General features: G+C 50.5%; 1 protein-coding gene across 1 annotated transcript in view; it reads left to right on the top strand.

Moving 5' to 3' along the window:
• SLC6A5 (solute carrier family 6 member 5) overlaps nt 1-20357 on the top strand; it is a gene marked incomplete at its 3' end in the record, with an annotated part of 46890 nt that overhangs the window by 13011 nt on the left and 13522 nt on the right. The window contains exons 5-11 of the mRNA XM_080815836.1: nt 915-1056; nt 4050-4182; nt 9122-9256; nt 10970-11073; nt 13621-13745; nt 18899-19011; nt 19759-19890. Coding sequence (XP_080671962.1) covers nt 915-1056; nt 4050-4182; nt 9122-9256; nt 10970-11073; nt 13621-13745; nt 18899-19011; nt 19759-19890 — 884 coding nt within the window. The remainder of the gene's footprint in view (nt 1-914; nt 1057-4049; nt 4183-9121; nt 9257-10969; nt 11074-13620; nt 13746-18898; nt 19012-19758; nt 19891-20357) is intronic.

Raw genomic sequence — 20357 nt, 5'->3', positions numbered from 1 at the left:
GGGGTCTTGCTGGAGGCCCACAAGCACATGGCATGGCAGCTGCCTCCACTACCCCACGTGAGTGTGTGGAAAGCAGATACAGGCTGTGTCTTAAAGCACTTACTGTATGTTGACTTCAAGGTGACCTCCTTAGGAAGCTACCTGTGAAGTTAGTCCTGCTGAAGGCTTGTTTACTTCTGATGAAATTTCAGATTGCAGATTTCAATTTTCAAAATTCAATTGCAGATTCATTTTTGCAAGCCATTTGTTTTCTGTGGACTCATAAGGATCAGGGTTTGAATTCCGATTCTCTTTCTTATTGGCCGTGTGATTTGGGTAGAGTTAGTTAGCCTCCTTGAACTTTTCCCTCACTTTTTTAAAGACTTTTTTTTTTTTTTTTAAGATTTACTTATTTTTACTTGAGAGAGAGAAAGACCTGGAGGCGGGGAGAGGAAGAGGGAGAAAGAATCTCAAGCAGACTCCACGCTGAATGGGGCTCAATCCCATGACCTTGAGATGGGGACCTGAGCTGAAATCAAGAGTCAGACACTTAACTCAGTGAGCCACCAAGGTGTACCCCCCTGCCCCATTTTTTAAAAAGGCGGTAATAGCACCTACCTCTAGGCTGTTGTGAACATTAATGAGATAACATGTGCAGAATGCTTGGCACAGTTCTGGCCATATAGGGAGTGCTCTGAAAACAGCAGCCTTTGGTATCAGCACAAGGCACTGCTGTGGGTCCCAGGGGCTCCAGCATGAATAACACATAATCCTTGGGTTCGTCTGCACCTGGCTGTGCTCAGTTAACACTTCCCCAAAGTTACTCTCCAATATTTGGCGAGTATATTCGGCTCTTGTTTTCCAGTTGCTAGAGAGAGACGTGTGTGTGTTTTCGTACAGATCTCACCGTGTTTCTGCTCCGTCCTCTCTTACAGATTCCTGTGTCATCAGCGACCATCCCAAAATACAGATCAAGAACTCAACTTTCTGCATGACTGCCTATCCCAACTTGACAATGGTTAACTTCACCAGCCAGGCCAATAAGACATTTGTCAGTGGGAGTGAAGAGTATTTCAAGTAAGACTTTTTTTTTTTTTCCCCTTAACTTTCTAAGGGAAACCCAGTGAATGAATGAATTTTCAAGTTGTCATCTAGAGGTGTGGGTGGCCCAAGGGATGGGTTGCTTCCCTCTGCACCCTCCCTACCTTCTTGAGGGACCTGGAAGGAAGGTTTCTTCCCTGATGGGCTTCTGAGAGCAGGTTGTTGGTCGCCGTGGTTCGGGAGAGCGGAGGTGACTGCGTGCTTCTGGGAATAGAATTGGCGGTGCTGTCACTCCCGATGTTGGTGATAGAACACTGCAAAACCTTCAGCCGATGGGGTCAAAGCAGACGTTCAGTAAACTGGGTGTTGGGTTTTTATTTTTAATTCCTCTGAACTTCAGAAGGGAAGAGAGACAAAAAGTAAGAAAACAAGTCATCGTTGATGACTTAGTTTAAAGAAGAACTATTTTTTTTTTAAACAGTTTTGCCTTACTTTTGTACTTTCTACATCCATTTTTTTCTGGTCTTTGAGGATTGAGGTTCAGGAATATGAGGAAATCCTCAGCCATTCTAGGAAGATTTCATAAAGTTTATGGAATGATTTTTTAAGGTAGATAAATGTGGAAAGAGTTCACTGAAGGGTAAATAAGGAGTGTTCTCCAGTTAAGCTTTATGCCAGGGTTATAAACTCAGAGGTGCCAGGGGCTTGGCAGGGAGGTTTTGGAATATGAACAAGACGATAGAGAATGGTGGGGACTATGGCAAACTAGAGAGCCTGTCTGCCACGTGGGAGGGAGGCTGCTGCTGAGCTCCCAATGGTCACTGTCTTGTGGGAAGTTGGGCCACTGCTGCTAGAACTTCCATTTTATTTTATTTTGTTTTTTAAAGATTTTATTTATTTATTTATTTGAGAGAGAGAGAACAAGCAGGGGAGCAGCAGAGGGAGAGGGAGAAGCAGACTCCCTGCTGAGCAGGGAGCCTGATGTGGGACTCAATCTTAGGACCCTGGGATCATGACCTACCCCTGACCCTGGGATCATGACTTAATTGACTGAGTCACCCAGGTGCCCCTAGAGCTTCCGTTCTATGAGAGGTTGGAAATAAAATCCAAATTTTTATGTGTCTCTCCAATTTTAAATGTTAGCAAACTTATTCAAATAAAACACTGGGGCCAAATAAAATTCACATGTCAGTGGACCCCTGGTTTGTGGCCTTTACTTAGATAGTAAGAAGTGGTCATTCATATCCCCAGTAATTCTCCCAATTGCGAGTAATTCCTATTCCAGCTTTTCTCTCCTGTATGCACTCAGAGGGTACATGGAACAGGACAAAAGGGGGAGTTAGGCTGAATGATGACATAATTCTTTGTGAAGATAGTATAGTGGGTCTTGATTCACCCTTAGTACTGGGAAGCTGAGTTTGACCTGGTGGTTAGACAAAATCTGATCACATAATCCATGTGGTTGGAATGATTCTAGGTCTGCTTTTGGTGGTCCGCACTAATCCTCTGGGGCCAGTCTTCCTTTCCAAGAAGAAATGTTATTAGCCTTTGGAGAAGTCCCTTATTAAAGCATGACGTGCTTGGCATGGCCGAGATGCTGTGGAATTAATTGTTGCCTAAATGGTTTGCCCATGAGGGGAGTGGGGATGCGGGGGGGAGCCTTGGCACTGCTTGGGAAATGTGTCTCCTAAGGTTTGGGGGCCCACGTCACTTCCACCCTTGGTCAATTTTACTCAATTGTTTTTTTTTTTTTAAGATTTTATTTATTTATATATTTGAGAGAATGAAAGATAGGGCATGAGCAGGGGGAGAGGGAGAGACAGACTCCCCACCGAACAGGGAGCCCACCCCAGGGCTCATGACTTGAGTTGACAGCAGACGTTTAACTGACTTAACACGGGCGGCCCACTTTCCCTCCACTCTTGAGCCCTGATTGCCGCAGGGGCTGAGTCAGAAAGGAGCATGGTTGTTCTAGAACGCAAGGCTGTGCGCTGATTAATGGCCTCCCGAGTCCACACTCACTGGCGGGCTGGAGGACACCGCTGCCAGCCAGGCCAGGAGTGGTGCCACCTTCGCGTCCCTCTGCAGGTCAGAACGTTCTGGGCTGACGTTTCTGCAGTCCCATGGAGTCTGGATTCTAGCCGGCCCTTTGTTCAGATCACAGAGAAATGCTAGGCTACAGCACGGTGCTTGCATCCAGAATCCCGGTGTTGGTCGTTGCAGAGTTGAAGGGATTGTCTGAGTCACCACTCTGTGTCCCCATGACTACCTCCTGTCCCCAGGAGGGCGGCGGGGCTACAGGACACTGCCAGGAGTGTGGGGGCTGCCAGGCGGGCCATGGCTTCTCGAGCAGATACACAGATGACCAGCAGCCCCCTTCTGTTCACATGTTCTCGGTCTTTGTGTTCCTTGGATAAGGGCCAGCCAGCCCTGCTTTTCCATTTGAGCCAGCCTCGGCCAGCGCCCAACGCAACTGAACTAACCTACAGAGCAGCAGTTTTGGTCATTGAGCCTCGTGACTCTTTTACGTTTAAAATTATACAAATGCAATTGGAATGCAGCCTCTTAAAAGAGTAGAGCACTACAGAAAATACACAAAAATCATCCTTGATGGTTCAGAGTGCCTGTTAGTGGTGTGTCCTTACAGAAAGACCTCAGCCTCAGGAGTGCCTGTCGGCAGGCTGGGCCAGGACCCCCCCAGTGCCACTGGACCTGTCACACCTGTCCTGGGGCAACTCTGAATGCCAGTGGAGCTGACTTAGCCTTGTTCAGAGGCTGCCCAGGGCCATGAGAGGCTTCCCAGCCTGTAACTGGGAACTGGGGAAATCCGGCTGGCATTTTTGCAGACAGCTGTGGGCTCGAACGCAGATCAGAGCATCCCTTACCCTGATCTCGTTAGTCCCTAGCTGGCAGGGTGAGGAGGGCTGGGGTTTATCCAAGACTCCTGGCTTTGCTGGGAGATGAAAGCCTGCAGACTGTCACCTCCCTCCCTCCTCATTCCCCTCCTTGCTCTCTCTTTTCAATTTTAGGTACTTTGTGCTGAAGATTTCTGCAGGAATTGAATATCCTGGGGAGATCAGGTGGCCACTAGCCTTCTGCCTCTTCCTGGCTTGGGTGATTGTGTATGCATCCCTGGCTAAAGGAATCAAGACTTCAGGAAAAGTAAGAACTTGTGTTAATCTTAAAAAAAAAAAATCTCTGGGACTCCCAGGTATGGTTGTATCATGAAGCCACAAAAGAGCCCTTTTGTGGCAAGAGAGTCAGGATACATGGGCGTAATTCTGACTCTGACCCTGAGTAGCTCTAGGACCTTGGGCAAGTGACTTCACTCCCATCTGGAAAATGGGATAATAACACCTTTCTTTCAGGGCTGTTTTGAGGACCAAATGAGACAAATGCACACCGAGCTCCCGAGGGATGGTGTGGGTCCTGATTCATTTCCTTCCTTTCCTGTCGGGGACTGCCACTTCGTTCAGCAGATGGGACCCGTGTCCATGATTCGGTCACTCTCCCTAACTCTAGAATTAGTGCTACTGGCTTTTCGCTTCTTGGTGTCGCTGCCTAGTCAGTTAGTGCTTCTGCTGAGAAGCTGGATAAAGACCAAAATTGTGAAGTGGATTCCTTTTCAACACTCCCACCACCATGTTCTGGACGTTTCATGCCCTTTTTGCAACCCCCACAGCCAAACACTCTTCCACTTCACGTGCCCAAAGCACGACATAGTGACAATCCTGCCAGTGGGATTTTTGTTGAGTAAAGACTGGGCCATTCTGTCTGAGCAGTCGCTTGGCTGGCCCTTTGGAGAGGTTGGAATTCCCACCCCAGGCTCAGTTCCAAGGCACAGAAGGCAAGGAGTCTGGGAAACCCCAAGATACACCGGACATTCTTGTAAGGGTCACACTGTTTCCCCTCATCTTCTTGCTGCTTTAGGAAAAAAAAAAAAAAACCCTGTTAAACAGTTAACCGGTCACTTGATGATAATATTATTTAATCATCCTAAGGATGATGATCCTAAGGGTGGCTCAGAATGAAACCCAAGATGTCTTTTAGGCCCAAGGAATGAGTGTGGCGGTGGTGGGCTCAGACCAGAGGTTGTGGGGTTGGTTTGGTCTAGGTGTCAGGGTCTCAAGCTCTTCCTCCCACCTCCCAGGTGGGTTTCATAACCCCCTGCCAGGTGCCCAAACCTGGCACCCATCAGTGCAGAGCTGAGCCTGTCTTCTCGCTGGGCCCATGGCCGTGCCCATAGGTGCCTTTGGATAATAGCTCTTTCTGCTGCCCGCCCTGTAATCTGCAGCCACAGGGACTTGAGCTGTGGGCTCCAGCAGGATGGTCCGGATTACAAGAGGCAGGGGCTGCACCTCAAATCACATAAGGTTGGGGGGGGAAGCAGACTGGGGGGTGAGGAGCTGGGTTCTAGCCCAGGGCTTCCCATGGGATTTGCTGTGTGGAGACATCTCTACCTGGGCCATGAAGCCCGGCTTAGCTTCTGGTTTGCTCTTAGCTTTTATTTGTTTTTCTACTACAATGAAAAGCAATTTTTCCTTTATCTCACTCTTGTGGAAGTCTTCAGCTTCCCCCATTTCTAAAGTAAAGGCAGTCAGGCTGGGGGTGTCTGAGATGCTGGAGCTCTAAGATCATTCTGTCTGGACACTTGCTGGGGGAGCTGCTCTTAGTTTTCCTCTCTGGCCTCAGTTTCCCCTTCTGTAAAATGAGAGCTGGGATCACATGACCCCCGAGGAGCCTGCTAGCTCTGAATAAGTGGTTAAGACTCGATTGTTTTTCTAAGGCAGCAGGAAAATCAGGGAAATGTTGAGATGACCCTTACAACAATGGCCCACGTGTCCTGAGGTTCCTGAACTCCTTGCCTTCTGTGGCTTGGATCCCAGCCAAGTGCTTGCTTAGCAAGAGTGGCCAAGTACTTGCACAAAGAAAATATCACTGTTGGGCCTGTCCCTTACAGCTCGAGATAGAGACAGGGCAACCTTGACCGTGATTGACATGGCCAGAGAGGTCTCTAGCGGACAGGTCTCTAGCAGGATAGGGTAGGTGGGGACTGCCGGAGAGAGGTGGTAGGTAAGGAGGAAGAACGGTGGTCCTGTCGGTGACCTGAAGAAGGATGGCTTGCAGGCTCTAGAGTTGGAGCAACCCAAGTTCAAATCCTGCCTTTATCACTTTTTTACTGTGTAACTTTGGACAAATCGTTTGACCCATGGAGCCTCAGTTTCTGCATCTGTAATTGGGAGTAACAGTATGTATCGCATAGGATCGTTATAGGGATTAACAAGATCGGCCACATATAATCCCCGGCATATGGTCGGTTCTTCACTAGCATTGGCTTTTCTCATTTTTGTGACAATGAGTGTCTGATATAGTGGGTGGGCACCGCACCACTCTGACATCCTGAAAGCTGCAGCTCTGGTGGGGAAACGGGGAGAGGAAGGGAGCTTTATTGAGCACCATGTGCCCAGCCCTGTGCTAACTGTGGCGCGTGCATCAGTTCAGTCATTTGCACAATGGCCCACTGAGTAAGGACATTTGCTCCTATTTTATAGATAGAGAAGGTGAGGTGCTTCAAGGCCGAGTAAAATTGCCTGAGGCCACACAGCTTTTAAGTGGCCATGGTGGGATCTGAACCTAAGGTATTTCCCTTTAAAGCCTGGACTCTTCCCAGGCCACGACATCCTTTCCCCAGGAGGGGATATTAGGAAGAGATGGGCATGCAGAACTGTGGAGTCGTTGTTTGCACAGCAGGGAGGAAAGTCCCCCCACCGGAGCCAGCACCCTGGCGTCCCTACCCCATCTCCGCCACCACCAGCTGTCATTGGCAGGGGGGCAAGTCCAAGGAGGCACTGGGGCCTTACTTTCCACATCTGCAAACTCAAGGCTAAGAATGAATGTTCTCTAAGACCCTTTGAGCTTTATTAGCCCATGGTTTTTTAGGACAATGTTACAACTCGTTCTTTCTATTGGTTTGGGAGTTAATCCCTAGTGCTAGATTTTACAGGTTTTCCGGTCTGGGAAATTTTCAGGAGCCCTGGGATGGTAAGCTTTTCTTTTAGATCTGCTAACTTCTCATTTTGCTTCTTTGAGAACGGTTGCCAACTAAGGATCGAGGATTTTTTTTTTTTTTAAATGAGGAATGCCACCAGAAATAATGAATCCCAATTTGTTATCTTGCCCTGGGGTGTGCACACATTGATCATGCACGGAGCATTGTTTGAAAGCCAGGGTGAATGCTTGGCTGAAGCTCCTCATTCTGACAGGCTCCTTTGTAATTGAAATCCCACGAAGACTGCCAGACTGCCATTTTTCTCTCCCTCTCTCTCTCTCTCTCTTTTTAAGTTTTTATTTATTTATTTATTTAGAGAGAGAGTGACAGAGAAAGCACAACAAGCACAGGGAGTGGTAGGCAGAGGGAGGGGGGAAGTAGACTCCCTGCTGAGCAGAAAGTCGGACATCGGACTTGGTCCAGGACCCCGGGATCACCACCCAAGCCAAAGGCAGCCGCCTTTGCGGGTATGGACACTGAGTCTCAGAGAAGTTAAGTCATTTCCCAAGTGGTCCAGTTCATAAGGGATGGGGATAGGATTTGAACTCAGGCTTTCAGGATGGGATCCTGATCCCAAGCTCTTGCTTTTACCCAGGTATTTGGTAGACAGGTAAGTCTCATCCAACCACAGTCCCCAAGTTCTGCTGATGTTACTTCCCAAATGTTTCTTGACTCCGGTCCCTCCCAGGAGGGAATCCAGGAGCATCCAGAATCCAGAATCCAGGAGCATCCTTTGACTGGCATACAGGGCCTCTCGTGGTGTGCCCCAATTGTTGCAGTAGCTCCCTATTTCCCACTGAAAATGCCCATGCCCCCAAGGGCCCCCCATCACTCTTAGCCTCCACACTATGCTATCCTATGGGTCGTCAGACCTTTGCCCTCACATGTCTGCCTTGCCCACTTTCCTCCTCCACCTCCTCTTGCCTCCCTTAAGTTGTCCTTGGCCTCTAGATCTGGCTCAGGTGTCATCTCCATGAATCTTTTAGCAAATTCCCAGGTTGGGTTGTAGAGTGCCCCCCTGGACTTCATAATGTCCTGGGTGCAATAGCGTGGCTCAACAAGCGGACATTATCTCTGGGTTCTCTAGGTCCTGAATCCCTTCTTTCTAATGCATCTGACACCTGGTACAGCGTCCAGCTCTTAGCAGGCTTGTGGAACTTAACTGCACTGAATGACCATCTGTTATAAATCAGGCTATGCCAGTGCTTATTAATCCACACAATTCTTTTTTTAAGAACATTGTCCTTGTGCCCAGTTTACAGAGGCAGAAGCAGATTCAGAGAACTTATTAGCTTGTCAAAGGTCTCACAACTACTCAGGGCCAGATGTGTGGTTTCATTTGAACTTAAATGTTCCTTTTATTATTATTATCATCATCATCATTATTATTTTTATTAAAGATAATGATAATAAGAGGGAGAGGAAGAGAGACTCTCAAGTAGGCTCCCGGCAGAGCATGGAGCCCAACGCGGAGCTCGATCCCACAACCCTGAAACCATGACCTGAGCCAAAATCAAGATTTGGACTCTTAACCACCTGAGCCACCCAGGTGGCCCTAAACGTAAATGTTTCCAAGATCGTGCTCTTTGCACCTCGTCAGGCTGCCTCCCTTAAGGTGTCTGTATACACAAGGATGGAAAGCTTGAGCTAGAAGATCCGTCTCTCATGGTGGATTTGGGGACCTCAAGCAGAGGGTGGGGTCAGAGTTGGGGAGGAGGGAGGCACATTACTTTCCTCCCTGAGTAGTTCCTCAGGGAGCTGTCTCCTCGGCAGCTGGGCTGGGGGTGGGGTGAGGTGGCCCCAGCCTTCCGCACTGCATGCCACACGGCCACAGTCCTGGGTGTCGCCGCACAGACTTTGTTTCTGGTTCTCCCTGCTCTTGGGTCCCTGGGCCTGCCTCGTGCCCCCAGCCTCGGCAGAGTCTGGGGGAACCATCCTGGCAGCCTCACCGTCAGGCTCGTGGGTCCAGTCGGCCTCTGTGGTTGCCCCTGCAGCGTGGCCACAGCCCGCAGTTCAGCTCCTCCCAGCCTCCCTTTTGGATGGTTCTTTCAGGTGGTGTACTTCACGGCCACGTTCCCGTATGTCGTGCTCGTGATCCTCCTCATCCGAGGGGTCACCCTGCCCGGAGCTGGCGCTGGGATCTGGTACTTCATCACGCCGAAGTGGGAGAAACTCACGGACGCCACGGTGGGCTTATGCTTTCATTTACAAACCCCGCTCTGGGACAGCTGGACAAGGAGGGACAGACTTCCTCCTGCAGCAGAGCTCACTGTTTGCTTTTCCAAGGTCCTGATATCCTCGGGCTGTTGTGTGCTCGGGAGCTCTTTCATGAGAAGTGGGCAGCAGGGGGCATTCTGACTCCTGGAGCCGTTGTCCTCCGTTGTGGTCCTCCCTCCCGGGCTGCCGTGCAGTCTGGAATAAAGAATGCCCTCCCCTCATTCATAGCATTGGGCCCCTCATACCACTCCTCTGATACTCATTACCGTGTGTTGGGAATGGACTTCTGCTGGGTGGACAATGTCAGCACAAACCATGACAATTATCCCTGAAAGGGCGTGGACACATTTCCAGACTTGTGACGCACCGACACGGAGTGAGCGCAAGCTTGTACTTTCTCTTTGCCTATCTGTGCAGGCAAAAATCCCCAGCTCCCAAACCTCCCAAGGAGGGGGTTCTTTAGTAAGTGAATTTTCTCACCTTAAAGAGAGACTCACTTCTATAGAGTACATGGAGAACACATAGCCATAGCTTGGATGGGTTTGACTCCACCTAGCAGAAAACCCCCAGATGATGACAGTGTGAATAAGAGTTTACTTCCCTCCTATGCGCTGAAGTGGCCCCGGGGCACATAGTGAGGTACTCCACATAGTGAAGGCTCCACAGTGTTCCAGGCTCCCGTCTTCCCATTCTCAATTGCTCACTTCTCTTACGACTGCCGGAACTCCTGCCATCATAGCAACATTCCAGGTAGCCCAAAGGGGTGAGGACAGGAATGGAAATAGGTACCCTCCCTCTCTTTAAAGAAGGAGAAGCCTAGAAGTCCCGCATTACACTTGACTTTCACATCATTGGTCAGAAGCAAAATCATGGGATTATCCCCTCCTAGCCGCACTTGCCCTGGATGCTGGGAGGCAGTCCTTGGGCCGGATGAATGGCTGCCTCTAAGGAAAACCATGGCTTTGTTACTAAGGAGTATGGGAGAATGGATGTTGGGGTAGGCACAGACTCGCCAGCACACAGCACTCACTTGAACTTTCTCTTTGCATATTAAAAGTGCAATTTTAAAACTGGATTTAATTTATAAAAATGGTGGGAGGTCTGTTCTGCAGATCACGTAAGTCTCTAGTGCTAACTCCTGAGCAGACTTCTGGAGTTTTATGAGGACAGGGCCGAGAAATCACCGAGAGAACCAGGAGGCATTGTCAGCCAAATTCAAGGAGGATGTGGCTGTAAGATCCACTGGGCTTTGGCACAGGTGGTTTTGCTAAGTGGGGGGAGCTATAGGACTTCACCTTTCTAATAGTGGGGGACGTCTGTGAGAATGTCAGCTTAAACAGACCTTTATCTTGTATCCATGACTGCATTTGGCTGTTGCAGCTGTCTTTGGAGAGTGTATGCAGCAGAAGAAAGGGCTCTCCCCTTCTGCTCAGCTTTATCCATGGCAGGACGTAGAAGCATGAAATGTATATGTAGTTTGAGTTCCTCTTCTTTGCTTACAGTCTCCCGGGTAATTTCCTGCCTTTTTGGCTTCCGGCACAAACGATGCATATTGGTGCGAATGTCCTCTCTCTCCTGACTACCTCTCCACTGGGGAGGAGACGTGGCACTGGGCAGGAGAGACTCCCCTCCCCTGGGCCAGCCTCCTCCTGACCTTGGATCTTCTCCCCTTCGGCCTCCCAGGTCTGGAAGGATGCTGCCACTCAGATCTTCTTCTCCTTGTCTGCCGCATGGGGAGGCCTGATCACTCTCTCTTCCTACAACAAATTCCACAACAACTGCTACAGGTATGTGGGGCTGCTGGAGGGCCGAGCAGCAGGTGAGTGGGATGAGAGCGGGGATGGACCAGGGACTGAGTCGCAGACTCCTAAGGCCACATCCTCCACTTAGCTTGAAGCAGAGCCAGAGGGCTGCCTCTGCCGGAGGGGAAACCACCCGCAAAGGCCTCACTGTTGGCTTCTGGTGGCCCGGACCCCAACTTGCAGGGCTGTGTCCGACACATGGCTCCGGGGCTGTTTATGGGATGGAGCTGAGGCTCTCCAGAGGTTGCCCTGCTGCCCATTCTGTCCTGGGACAGTCGTTTGTGAGCTATGGAGACAATCACATGGTAGTCCCGGATGGAGTATGGTCACTGTCACTTGACAAATGTTTTTCCAGAGGCCCCTGTAAGGAAGGCAGCAAGGTCCAGTGAAAGAAAACTCTGCTGATGCGTATGTTAAGTAATGGAAACGTCAGCAGGTGTGGCGGGGTCCCTTTCACGATGTATGTGTGCATCAAATCATCAGGCTGTACACTTGAACTATATTACCGTTTGTATCCATTGTCATACTTCAGTAAAGCTGAAGAAACAACGCGGAATCTGGGTCCCCATCCAGATCTGTTAATGAGAGTATCTGGAGGTGGGGTGGGTCCAGGGGTCTACATAGCCAGATGGGATCCTCGGGAGATCCTGAAACGTGGTGAGAGTGAGAACATTTGGATGGTGTGATATTAAGGCCTCTGCAACCCCAAAGACCTCCACCTGGGAGAGCTTGGACAGCTCCTGGAGGAGGTGACATCTGAAAGTTAAACACATCCAGCAAGCGATAGAAAATAAGGTCTGTTCTCCTGGAAAGCTGATTTAAAATAGGAAAGGGGGGGAGGAGGGAGGGAGGAAGGAAGGGAGGGAAAGAAAGAAAGAGAGAGAGAAAGGAAGGAAGGGAGGGAGGGAGGGAAAAATGAAAAGAGAAGGAGTGCCCAGAGTCAGATGGACTTGGATTAGGATTATAACTTCACCATTTACTAAAACTTGAGATGCGGGCAAGATACTTCGCTTCTCAGAGCCTCTTTCCTCTCCTCTGTAAAATGCAAATGGTAGTATCTTGTGGAGAGGTGAGAGCTGATGTATGCAAAGTTAGCACAGCAGTATTTCACATCTAGTAGGTACTCAATAAATGGTAGCTGCCATTATTATTATTATTATTATCATTTTCTAATAATGTATAAGCTATTTTGTGAACCAAGAGGAAGAGATTAAGTGCAGCTGTGACCTGAGCTAGCTGGGATGGTTCCAGACAGGTGAGATCTCTGCTGGGCCATGTTCCAGCAGGTGCAGGGGAGGTGGGAGTGTACGTTACAGGGCGGGAACAGCCAGCAGGGGGCATGAGTGTGTATCTGTGTCCTCCTCTCCTCCTTTTGCCAGGGCACTGGTCGCCCTGGCGGCCGTCCCACCCCGATGACGTCCTTTTAGCTTAATTCCCTGTGTAAAGACCTTGTCTCCAAACACAGTCACCTTCTGAGGAACTGGGGGTTAGAACCTCAACACAGGAATTTGGGGGCACACAATTCAGCCCGTAACAGCTAGAATACCAGCTAAGGTGTGTGAACCTCGCTGGTCACAGCTGCTCATTAATGTATGACCCCAGAACCCGTCTGAATGCAGTCCAAGGGGGTCGCATTGCTTTGCATTTGGGTAGAAAGGAGGCTCTGTGGTGTGGCAGAAGGAACACGGGGCTGGACAGGGAGTCTGGATTCAAGTTCTGACCCACCATGAACGAACCCATTCCCTGCTCCTGTACCTCTGTTTCCTCATCAGTAAACTAAGGGGTCAGACAAGGTGGGTTGTTCACCAAGCAGTTGCTCTGGGCCAGGCTTTGCGCACAGCAACCTGTGAGAAAGCTGGGGTCAGTGCCACCATTTAAAATCACGTGGAAAGCAGTGACTTGCTCCAGGTCCTACCACCAACAGGGGGGAGGATCAGGATTTGAATCCTCTCTGAGGCTCCATTTGGCCTGACCTTTCTTCCCAGTCTAGGGTGGGCCGGCCAGCCGGCTGGGAAACGGCAGCCATATTACCAGTAGAGGGCGCCTGGGTGACGGCAGAGGGCTGGTCTTCCCCTGCCTCACCCCCGGGGTTCTGGGTGCTCCAAAGCCAGGCTGTCCTCAAACCTCAAACCCTGGTGGCCATTCACGGTCCCACCGCCTTCTCTTCTCTCGCATATGATTCCTGTCCTGGAGTCTTTGAAAGGCTCCATCCCCTCTGTCTCTGCTCTGATGGGCCGTCCTGCCTCTGCCCCTTGGAGGAGAGGAGCCCGGCCTCTAGAGCGCCTGGGGCTTGAGCTCGGACCAAGAGGCCCAGGAATAGGGCAGTTGGAGAAATGTTTTTGAGCCTTTCGGTGCTTAGAAAATCGACCCCGGGGGGTCTTTGATCAGGACCGTGAAAACGTGTAGAAGCAGACATGGACTCACCAACATGTGTGCATAAGAACACACAGGCATGGATTTATGTGTCCTTCCCCTTGTCCCTTCCGACTCGAAAAGCACAGCTAATGGCACACTCTCGTCCCCTCCCCCCAGGGACACTCTCATTGTAACCTGCACCAACAGTGCCACGAGCATCTTTGCCGGCTTCGTCATCTTCTCGGTGATTGGCTTCATGGCCAATGAACGCAAGGTCAACATTGAGAACGTGGCGGACCAAGGTAAGGTCACCTCCTGAGCTCCTGACCTATGCCCTCTTGGGAGTCTGGCCTTCTGGAATAGAAGGGACAGTGGGACAGCCCAGGGTCCCTTTGTTGGGAGACTCCAGGCGGGGCTAGAGCTGACCGGTGTGGCTCACCAAAGGGGTTGCTGTAAAAGCCGCATTCCTGCTTCCCTCTCCTCTCCTCTGTCTTCCGTTTCTTCTCTTAAGTCAGCTCCACCCCGAGTAAGTAAGCTCTACACCTGTTGCACCTGTTAAGGGCAGGTAGAGCCCTAAACTTCAGGCGACCTAGTGGTCCTGGAGCTGGTGTGGGCCCCGCCCGCTTCAGGCTGCTTTCCTTGCAGAGAGCCCTGGACAAACCCGGTTCGATGCTGGGCAGGAGCACTGACTTCCAAGCAGCCTTTTCCTGACAAAGCGCTTTCTGCCTAATGATTAGCGCAAACGTGCTCTCAGGACTTCTGCTTAGTTAGCAATGCAGTACAATGTTTACTTTCTACCCAAATGATCGCTATATTAGTGGCTGACATTTGTATGGAACTTTCGAGTTTGTAGGGAGCTTTCCTTTTTATCTCACTTGGTCTGCATTTCTCGCACAGCCTTTTGTAGGAGGTGCTGGATAGTTTTATTTAACTCTTTCTTATTTCCACCCAGTTTACTAGGTTTCTGTGATGAACAGATTTCACTGTGGCCGTCGCCTGTTATTACGATCATGCTCTAATCAGATGTTTATGGGATGCCTCAGTGTCAGGACTGGGCCAGGGACATGTGGGGACGTGGCCGTCCGCAGTGTGTCCCTGTGGGCAGCTTCTCTGTGCCATTGCCTTTGTTGGAGGAGCTCACTGCCATTCTCAGATGATGGCTCGGATGCCAGCCTGGGAGGGAGCAAAGTCCTGGAATGTCACCTTCTTGGTGGGCTGCCGGCTCTCAGCTGGTCCCCCAGGGATAATTAATTATGGCTTCAGCAGTGCTGCCAGTGCGGTGCACAGCGGGCCTTAAAGAGTTAAGAACTGGCACCTTGCAGGGGGGTAATTACCTCTCCCTGGAAAGAGTGTTAAACCCAGAGGGATATTGGTTCTGCAGCACTGCATTTAACTGGAGTTTCAAGAGAGTGCCACCCCCCCAACACCCTGGGGGGCGAATTGGGGGTGAGAGGAGGAGAGAAGGCCTTGTCTTCGTGGGTGCCTTGCCACCTGAGCTGTCCTCATTTCCTCCCAGCAGAGTTGCTGGAGCAGGAGGGTCCTGCCCCACTTTCCAGCAGATCTGAGGTGTTTGTCACTTTTGTGACATTACAGCCAAGCTCCCTGGGAATCAGTGGCCGTGTTGTCGGGGTTAGGAGTCCTGAGATGTGGGGTCACTTTAGTTCACTCTTCTGAGCTCCTTCCTGCCCCAGGAAAGGGATTTGGGGGCACATGTCACTAAAAGCCGAACAGGATTTTGTTTTTTCTTTGCAAAGAAAGACTAAGACAATTGCCTATGTTTCTTTCTGAGATGGCCCCTTTCCAGATTTTACTCACTTTCTCTGATTTAAGCGGGGAGGAGAACACTTCCTACAGGTTCTAACACCTTGTGTTAGTGTGTGGCGGTTTCTCATCATCACCAGCACAGGGACGGGGGAGGGGACACTGGCTCATGAGGCTTCCTGTCAGACCTCGTGGGGCAGCTATCCCTGTTCATTTGGGTGGACACACATTCTTAGACATGAATTGCAAGATGTCTGATTTTCTCAGGGACGATGGAGGCGCTACAGAATCTGGGACGGGGGTATGGCGCAGGCCTGGGGTCCATGCCAGCCCCACTCCCCCCTCGCTGGGCAACATAGGCATGCAGACCATCAGTACCTGTTTGCTGACCCAATGTCAGTAACTGTGTTTTGGTCTTTAGTCCAAAACAGGTTCTCTTCTCAGGGGAGGCATTTTTGTCAATGTCCTTTCTCCAAATCTCATTCGGTTTTGGGGGGACACAGGTAGGATTGGTGATGACACCAGGTTGTCCTCTGCTTCTGTGATGAGTGTAGGAAAGGGGGCATGTTCTTCTTAGTCATCTACTCCAGAAAAACACCTTCCTGGGAAGTCAAACTTTTTTTTTTTTTTTTTTTTTTTTTTAGGATTTTATGTATTTATTTGTCAAGCGTATACCAGCAGGGGGTAGGGCAGGCAGAGGGAGAAGCAGACCCTCCGCTAAGCAGGGAGCCTTACATGGGACTCAGTCCCAGGACTCTGGGGTCGTGACCTGAGCCGAAGGCAAATGCTTAACCAACTAAGCCACCCCAGTGTCCCTGGGAAGTCAAACTGTGTGTCACTTGCTAACCACCTTCCTTACTGACTGTGGAGCTGAGACTCACGGTCCAAATCCACCCGGAAGCTGTGCCGGCAGCAGACATGCTCTTTCTCCCTCAGAAGGACTGGGTTAGACCGCAGTGCGTGAACACAGACGTGTGTATTGGATTCAGAGCTCCCAGGTCCGGGTCCCTAACCATTCAGAGACACTGCTGATGAGAAGGGACACTCTCAAACAGGGACTGCCCGTCCACCCAACTGTGTCTCTCACCTGGATGCCAGTCCTTCCTTCAAAGAGCACAGCGGTCTGGCAGTGTCTTCTCTGAGAACTCTCCCTTTGTCACAGGCTTCACAGCAGAGAGCCCTCCCCCAGTGGGCCGGGATTGTGGGGTCCCGCGTTGACCAGAGCCCTGTTTCTGTCTTGAGTGGTTCTCTAGGAGACAGGACGCCAGAGACCTCCTGTCCAAGCTGCTGACACGCAGAACCTCTCCCATCCCCTCTCAGGAGAAGAGTACGGATGATCTCTGTTTCCTGAGTTCTTACCAGGTCTAGGCATTGCTTGAAGCCCTTTATTTGTATCCATATATTTACATCTCACAGAAGCAAATGTATTGATGTTCACCCAGAGAGAACCAGCCGCACCTCAAGTCTCTTGGCTGGGAAGAGGTGGAGCTGGTTTTGCAGTGCCAGGGGGAGGGGAGCTGTCACGAGCCTGCCTACCAGCCCCTGGGCTATACTTACACTGCTTCCCAGTGGGAGAGGAGACGAACAGGGCTCGGCCTCTATGGGACATCCCGGCCTCATCCGGGGAAAGCTCTGCTGGGACTCAGTCAATCCCTTTTTCCAGTAAAACATAACAAAAGACCAAGCTGAGTTGTACAAACTAATATAAAAATGTATTTTAAAAATCCACTCCCTGGCTGTCTTAGATAAACTGACTTTGCTGGAAACGATGCCTTCACCTGGGTGCTCTAGGGAGGCAGATGCGATTGAAGAAGGCTGGGTGTTTTGAAATCATTTCCTGCCTCCCCCCAAAAGCAGGAAAGCCCGAAGGGCCAAATCCTGTTAAAGCAATCAACGAGGTGCTCCGGCAGTGGCCATTACAGGACCTTCTTGTCCGCTTTATGGGCCCAACTGTCGCCAGAGCCCCGAACTGGCTTCCTCGCTGTTCTGCGTTTGAGAGCTGTTTTGAACTGTACTTTAATACAGACTTCAGTGGTTCACGCAGGGGGCCCTCAGAGCCGGGCAGTACCGTCTGGTCGATAAATGCATAAAGCGGGGCTGTCTTAGGCATTCAAGGCTTTCTATTTTAAATACCCCAAGGCCCTCGGCAGCATTAAGAACAAACAACCTGATAAATTCTGGTTTAAAAAAGTGCTGCTGGGGCACCTGGGTGGCTCAGTCATTAACCATCTGCCTTTGGCTCAGGTCATGATCCCAGGGTCCTGGGGTCGAGCCCTGCATCAGGCTCCTTGCTCAGCGGGAATCCTGCTTCTTCCTCTCCCATCCCCCTTCTTCTGTTCCCTCTCTCGCTATGTCTCTGTCAAAAAATAAGCAAAATCTTAAAAAAAAAAAAGTGCTGCTATGCTCGAGTTATAAAAACACTACTTGCTGTGATAATCTGGTCTCCAGGCACGCGCTGGCTGCGGATTAGCCTGGCATTCGCTTGTCTCTGCCCCTTATCATTTAGTTTTCTGTTTACAAGGAAATGTATAACTGCTGGGTCTTCGGCCATGGTGGGTCCCAGCGATTTCCCCAGTGAGTCTGTGAGGCAGGTAGGAACGGCTAGCAGGCTCGGTGAGGGCGGAGAAATGGCCCCTTAGACATCCTCTGCCAAGACTACTTGTGGGATTTGTGGAAAACCCTGAAGCTCATGTCCAGGTTCATTGTCCGCTCAGATAAAAGCGAATATTCTGTGAGTGCTCCAGATGTGCGAGGCACTGGTCTCAGTGCTCTGCCTGTGCTCTCTCCTTTGTTCCCCGTAAACACCCTGTGGGGACTGTTGCTCTTCCCATTTTGCAGATGGGCAAACTTGAGCCTTATAGAAATGAAATGACTCATCTAGGGCTGCAGAGCCGGTAAGTCATGGAGTTTGAATTTGGACCCGGATCTGTCTGACCATGAGAGCCCAGACTCTCTTCACCCTCGTGCTGTGTCTCTCAGCCCCCTCTTCCTAACTGATGACCAGTGGATTGATGTAGCCCCGTCTTTACCAAGCCTTTATAGGGCAAGATAATGAGAGCGATTGATGGATTCAATGATTTATGCAAAAAGCTTCTCCAGGAGAAGCAAATAGGGAGGGAATGATGTCATTCTGGGCACAGTCTAGCCTGTAGAGCTGGATTTCTTCACCTCAGCACTCTTGACCTTTGGGCTGGATAATTGTTTGTTGTGGGGACTATCCTGTGCATTTCATTCCTGGCCTCTGCCCACTCGATGTCAGTAATCCCCCACTCCTACCCCAGCAGTGAGAGCCAAAAATGTCTCCAGGTACTGCTTAATGTCCCCTGGGTGGGGGTGGGGGGGCTGTACTTACCATTGGATGAGAATCACTGTTCCACAGGGTGGTTCTTAGATGCTCCCCCAACTCATCAACATGAAGATGGGGCTTGCCTGAGACACAGCCTGGCTTTGGACTCAGTCTGCTTTGGTACTATTTTTAGCCTCCCCTCTGAGTTCCCCAAGGTGCGGACCTGATGCCCCTGGTCCTTTGCTTCAGGGAACTTGAGGTCTAATGGGGAAAATGGAAGGAGATGAGGGAGAATAACAACCGGCAGAAGCAGCATATGCTGTGTCTGTGGAGAGGCCCCTGTGGGCTTCCAGGAAGAGGGGGCCTGGAGCTGGGCCTGTTTGCAGTGATCTCTCTTGTTCCTTTCAGGGCCAGGCATTGCATTTGTGGTTTACCCAGAAGCCTTAACGAGGCTGCCCCTCTCTCCATTCTGGGCCATCATCTTTTTCCTGATGCTCCTCACTCTTGGACTTGACACTATGGTAAGCCCCTCCCCCCTTTGACGCCTACCTGAGGCTCCGCCTGAAGACCCCCCTTTCCTGGACCCTGCATCCAGCCTGTGGCAGGGGTGGGCTTGGTGGTCCCCACATGTTTCCCCGGGTGATATAGGATGGTGAGGTCCCTGTCTGGGGCTCAGGATAGCTCTGTATTTGTGGGTGACTCATGGGACAGTGCAAAGCAGCCATCCTCCCTCCCTTCCTCCTTTCTGCATGCAGGTTTTAGCCTGTGTCCTTCCTTTCTTTGGTGTCATTTTGCCCATGCAAATTCTGTGGGGCTGGATCAGGGAGAATAATATGAAGTCGATTTTAGGGAGATTGCCGTGGGGCTGAGACTGCCACAAATCTTACTGACAGGCACTCAGAGTTTAGTGGTTGGGTGCAAAAAGGGTTTTTTCCTCAAGCAGAAGATCAAATTCGAGGTAAACTGGAGGAAAGGAATTTACATCTCATGAATACAAAGTGAAGCTTCAAAGTCCGTGATGGATGAGCGTGAGTGCGGTCTCTGGGGGCTGGAAAGGCAGCTTCTCAAGCTCACATCCTGTTGGATCCCCCTTGCTGGCCTTGTGCGTTGGACTCCAGCAAAGCCCTTTAGACCCATCAGGGGAATGGAGTCCTAAGAACTGAACCTAATATACGTACCACTTTCCTTGGTGGAAAACACAAAGGACTTTGGGAAGATTTTGGGTTGGGTGGCTTGTCTGAGCTGCTCCTTTCCTGGCCCCATTCCAGTTTGCCACCATCGAGACCATCGTGACCTCCATCTCAGACGAGTTCCCCAAGTACCTGCGCACACACAAGCCGGTCTTTACTCTGGGTTGCTGTATCTGTTTCTTCATCATGGGCTTTCCGATGATCACTCAGGTAAGCAGCCTGTTGGCCGCAGGCTTGGGGACAGGGGACGCGGGAGCCCAATGGCTGATCTATCCTTTTATCCTTAGCTCTTGGGCTCACAGCAGTAGCCAGTCACTGCCATATCTGTGTAGACAGCACCAAGTCATTAGGGATTCTGCCCACAGATGGAAACATGTCCCCTTGGCTGCTAGTGTTACTTGTAGCATCTTCGTAATTGAGATGTAGGCTTCTCGAGCCAACAAGGCAGGTGTGTCCTACTTTAGGAAAATAGAATACATGAAAATCCAAATTTACTGGCCAGAGAAGTTCCCAGTTGGTTACTTGTTATCCCTGGGAGTCTAACAGCGACGGGATTCCTTCCAGTCCTGAGTGTCTTGGTGAACAGAGTGTTAGCCCACTCAGCTTACATGTTCCTTTTGCTCTCTCTGTGACCCGGAGCAAGTCACCACCTTTCGGCCTTAGTTTCTTCATCTGTG

This window comes from Martes martes (genome assembly GCF_963455335.1).
Source record: "Martes martes genome assembly, chromosome: 10".
NCBI lineage: Eukaryota > Metazoa > Chordata > Mammalia > Carnivora > Mustelidae > Martes > Martes martes.
The sequence above is the reverse complement of the archived record's forward strand: the minus strand, read 5'-3'. Positions and strand labels throughout refer to the sequence as shown.